At 45.4% G+C, this 5,000-nt stretch overlaps 1 protein-coding gene across 1 annotated transcript in view; it reads right to left on the bottom strand.

The window, feature by feature from the left end:
* Window positions 1-5,000, bottom strand: part of LOC116377463 (inositol 1,4,5-trisphosphate receptor type 3-like) — a gene marked incomplete at its 5' end in the record, with an annotated part of 9,588 nt that overhangs the window by 2,518 nt on the left and 2,070 nt on the right. The window contains 7 exons of the mRNA XM_031839106.1: window positions 239-357; window positions 551-661; window positions 1,734-1,923; window positions 2,909-3,073; window positions 3,363-3,535; window positions 4,194-4,313; window positions 4,537-4,729. Of these exons, the coding sequence (XP_031694966.1) occupies window positions 239-357; window positions 551-661; window positions 1,734-1,923; window positions 2,909-3,073; window positions 3,363-3,535; window positions 4,194-4,313; window positions 4,537-4,729 (1,071 nt within the window). The remainder of the gene's footprint in view (window positions 1-238; window positions 358-550; window positions 662-1,733; window positions 1,924-2,908; window positions 3,074-3,362; window positions 3,536-4,193; window positions 4,314-4,536; window positions 4,730-5,000) is intronic.

Genomic DNA, 5,000 nt, shown 5'->3' with positions numbered 1-5,000 from the left:
TAACTGAAGTAAAAGTCCTGCATTTAAAGATGTACTCAAGTAGAAGTTCATCAGTATTATCAGTTCAAAATGCACTCGAAGAACCAAGAAGTAAAAGTACTTATTACCCATTAAATAAATGAAGTAAATGTAGAAGTATTGAGTAGCAAAGTGAAGTACTGTACTTGAATAGAAGTACTGTGTAGACGGATGGATGCTGTGTGTGCGTTCAGGTAGAGGAAATAAAAGTGTTCTTTACGTTCTTGGACGGTTTCCGTAGAACGTCTCCGACTCCTCCTCCGTTCCTCAGGCCGTGGTTCAGCACGGTGACGATGCACATCAGCAGCGTGTCGCACGCTCGCTCCGAACTCGGCTCGTCTGAAAGATTACATTACGTTACGTTACATTACATTAGATTAGATTAGATAGGTACTTTATTATCACACAAACACAAGTCGTCACTGTCGGGGCGATGACGTCACTGTCGGGGCGATGACGTCACTGTCGGGGCGATGACGTCACAGCGTTTTAATGAAAACCTGAACGTCTGCTTTTAGAAAGGGACTCTCACCTTTGTCCTCGGGGACGCTGACGGCATCCGTCTCCGCGGTGCAGCTCACTCCGTCTGTAGAACACGACTTTAGGAAATCCTGAGAGGAGCTCTCAGGACTCTGCTGAGGAGCTGAGCAGCACACACACACACACACACACTCTGTTATTGACACACACACACACACACACAACCAGTGTTTTTTGCTCAAGGACACTTAAAACGGTTAAAGCGACGGTTCACCCCCAGAATAACAACTACATAGTGTCCTCTTACCCGTAGAGCTGTTTATGAGACTCTAGACTGTTCTGGTGGAGTTTCATCGTTTAGAAATGTCTGCCGTCTAAAAGCCCAAAAACATCCTTTACAGAAGTCCTGACCCGGTTCCTGAAGAACATCTACAGAACGTCCTGTGAGGAGTTTCCTGTAGGAAACTAGGGCGACTGTGGCTAAGTGGATCGCAGGGCCGTCTTTCAATCAGAGGGTCGGCGGTTCAATCTCCGGCTCTGCTTGTCGCATGTTGATGTGTCCTTGAGCAAGACACTTAACCCCAAAAAATGTCTCCCGTAGTTGTGCCTACTGTAGAAATGTGATAGAATCTGAATTGTAAGTCGCTTTGGATAAAAGCATCTGCTAAATGACTGTGATGTAATGTAGGAACTATTTTCTCTCTCTCATTAGTATTATCAGTAAAAATGCAAAACCAAAAGGTAGAAGTACTTATTGCACAGAACTATACATTATATGTGTATTTTTAGATTATTACTGACAGCATTTGAATGATGTATTTCTAATATCAAACCGTCCTCATTAGTTTAAGCTGATGATAAAAGGTTTATTGTTAATAAGTCCTTTATTACACACATTATAGATCAGTTATTACGCCTTAATTAGTACTATTACATCTTTAGCTTCAGTTCTTCAGACTCAAATTAACCAAAATGTTTTTATTAACAACTTTTTATATCAATAGCAAGTTTATTTCAAACTTTGATCTGACTAAATATGTAATGACATCACTTCATTGTTCTTGACTGTTTCTGCTGATTGTTTGTTTGCCACAGACATAAAGACTGAACCGTGTTCTGATCAACGGAAGAAATATTACAATTATTATTACAACAGTTTAGACAAACGAACAACGATGCCAGACGTCCACAAAAGAAGGAATGTTTTGATGTGAACTGGTGGAACGTAAAGAGACCTGCAGCGATCTGCGCCAGTGGGTCGACCTCCATGATGAAGTCCTCCTTCAGGCAGAGGAAGCCCACGATGGAGAACAGGTACACGAGGATGAGAGCGAGCAGCGCCGTCAGCAGGATGGAGCGGCCGTTACGGGTCACGCTCTTTATCACGTTAAACAGAGTCTCCTCCCGGTAGATCAGGTCGAACAGCTGAGACACAGAGGGACACGGGTGAGACACAGAGGGACATGGGTGAGACAGAGAGGGACACGGGTGAGACAGAGAGGGACACGGGTGAGACAGAGAGGGAGAGGGGTGAGACAGAGAGGGACACGGGTGAGACAGAGAGGGAGGGAGGTGGGTGAGAGACAGGTGAGACAGAGAGGGAGAGGGGTGAGACAGAGACAGGTGAGACAGAGAGGGAGACGGGTGAGACAGAGGGAGACGGGTGAGACAGAGACAGGTGAGACAGAGAGGGAGACGGGTGAGACAGAGGGAGACGGGTGAGACAGAGACGGGTGAGACAGATAGGGAGACGGGTGAGACAGAGAGGGAGAAGGGTGAGACAGAGACGGGTGAGACAGAGAGGGAGACGGGTGAGACAGAGACGGGTGAGACAGAGAGGGAGACGGGTGAGACAGAGAGGGAGACGGGTGAGACAGAGACGGGTGAGACAGAGAGGGAGACGGGTGAGACAGAGACGGGTGAGACAGAGAGGGAGACGGGTGAGACAGAGAGAGAGACGGGTGAGACAGAGGGGGAGGGAGGTGGGTGAGAGACAGGTGAGACAGAGAAGGAGAGGGGTGAGACAGAGAGGGAGACGGGTGAGATAGAGGGGTGAGACAGAGAGAGAGACGGGTGAGACAGAGAGGGAGAGGGGTGGGTGAGAGACAGGTGAGACAGAGAGGGAGAGGGGTGAGACAGAGAGGGAGAGGGGTGGGTGAGAGACAGGTGAGACAGAGAGGGAGAGGGGTGAGACAGAGAGAGAGACGGGTGAGACAGGGAGGGAGGCAGGTGAGAGACAGGTGAGATAGAGGGGTGAGACAGAGAGGGAGAGGGTGAGAGACAGATGAGACAGAGAGGGAGAGGGATGAGGGACAGGTGAGGGACAAGTGAGACAGAGAGGGAGGGAGGCGGGTGAGACGGGTTGGATGGGTGAGACGGGTGAGGGACAGGTGAGACGGGTGAGGTTTACCAGGATGCTGTAGAAGAGCTCATGGACGAACAGTCCCAGCGTGGAGGTGAGGACGTAGGCCAGGTGGTACAGGAACTCCACGTCCATCACCATGGCTCTGTATCCCATAATAAAGGTCCCGTTGTTTCCCACAAAGCTCACCACAAACACCACCTTATTGATCAGCTGGAGGACAAGAGAGCGCAGCGTTTAACAGACAAGAGAAGAAGAAAAGCAGCAATATCTGATAATAAATAATAAATATTAGCTGTAAACTTTGTTTTTATTCAAAGTTAACAAATAATATAAAATGGCTTGAAGTGAAAATTATAGTCTAAATTGTAAAACTACAAACTACTTTATACTGTACTCCATCTCAGAGGTACATATTGTACTTTATACTGTACTACATCTCAGAGGTACATATGAGTCGTCGTCGTCCCAGGTGGCTGATGGGTAATGTAGTGTGACTCACGTTGAGTGATCCCAGCAGGATGAGCGTGTTTCCGATGCCGAGGTGGTAGATGGAGCGGAGGATCAGAGCGATGGTGAGAGGCTGCAGGCCACGCTGAGAGAACAAGCCCAACACCGAGAGACCCATCAGGATCCAGAAGAGCATCAGCAACAGGGAGTCATCGATCGCTCCCACTGGAGGGGGGGGGGATAAAGTTACTATGAGCAGTGATGGTCCAGACTGTATTGCATTTAGTACCAACAGTGGTAGTAGTACTACTAGTTCTACTGCAGTAACAGAACATCTGTCACAGTGTAACAGACTCACGATCACATTCATGCTGTAACACCATCAGGACTCTTTACTCTTTAGTCTATAGACCACCGAGTCTTCTTTGTATGATAGTCAATGGCTTCCTTTGTTAAAATGTTATAAAATGTGTATTTCATCAACATTAATATTTTTATTGTCAGGTTATAAATATGCATATTTACTGAAGATGAAAAGATGAAAACTGCAATAATAAATAATTACTCGACACAATAACAAGATGTTTAACAGATTGCATCCTAAACTTGAAAACTGAACTTTGTATTTGAATTCTCTTTATTTGAGCTAAATTCTGATTCAAATGAAATTATTTACAATGGCAGGAACTTCTGGTTTAATGAAGTCAACCATTTAATACAAATACTTTATTATTTCTTATTAAAAACGAGCTAATATCAGGACATAAGTATCATTCATTTAAATGTAAAAGTTTACTTTGCAAAAAGGAATGTTTGTGCCAACCCTGACAGAAGTAGCAGTACTCTCAGTAGCAGTAGTACTAATAGTATTTGATGACAGTACCTTGTCCTGAATCGTAGGGGTAGAAGAAAGCGATGATGAGGTTGATGAAGACGGCGAGGTTGAAGGAGATGGTTCCCCACAAAGACATCCTCCCGGAGAACCAGTACAACACCGGCATACCTGCAACACACACACACACACACACACACACACACACTGTAAATCATAGTGACTCCAGCTTTAAACATTCATTTTACGGACACACCAGTTGTGTTTACTGGTCATATAAAAAAAATTCACCTTTTAAAAACAACTCCAAACATAAAGGTGTGTGTGTGTGTGTGTGTGTGTGTGTGTGTGTGTGTGTGTGTGTGTGTGTGTGTGTGTGTGTGTGTGTACTCACTCCTCAGCTTCTTCTGCCACTCCATCTCTCCGTGCAGGAAGGAGGTCTGTTCGAAGAAGTGCGTGACCTTGGACCCCTGCTCGTCCTGCTCCGTGGTGTTGAACACTCTGGTCTTCGACTCCTCGGTCAGAAACTCACAGATGGGATGAACAGGAAACACGATCTGCTCCATGCTGCGGTCATCACGCACGATCTGGAGACGGACAGATGTTACATCATAACAGCTGGATCACACAGAGCCAGTACTTATTACTACTTATTACGACATATTACTACCTATTACTGCCTATTACTACCTATTACTACCCATTACTACCTATTACTGCCTATTACTACTTATTACTACGTATTACTACCCATTACTAGCCATTACTACCTATTACTGCCTATTACTGCCTATTAATACTTATTACTACTCATTACTACCCATTACTACCTATTACTACCCATTACTACCCATTACT

The sequence above is a fragment of the Anarrhichthys ocellatus genome, unplaced genomic scaffold, assembly GCF_004355925.1.
Source record: "Anarrhichthys ocellatus isolate YVR2014 unplaced genomic scaffold, GSC_Weel_1.0 scaffold1282, whole genome shotgun sequence".
Lineage (NCBI taxonomy): Eukaryota > Metazoa > Chordata > Actinopteri > Perciformes > Anarhichadidae > Anarrhichthys > Anarrhichthys ocellatus.
The sequence above is the reverse complement of the archived record's forward strand: the minus strand, read 5'-3'. Positions and strand labels throughout refer to the sequence as shown.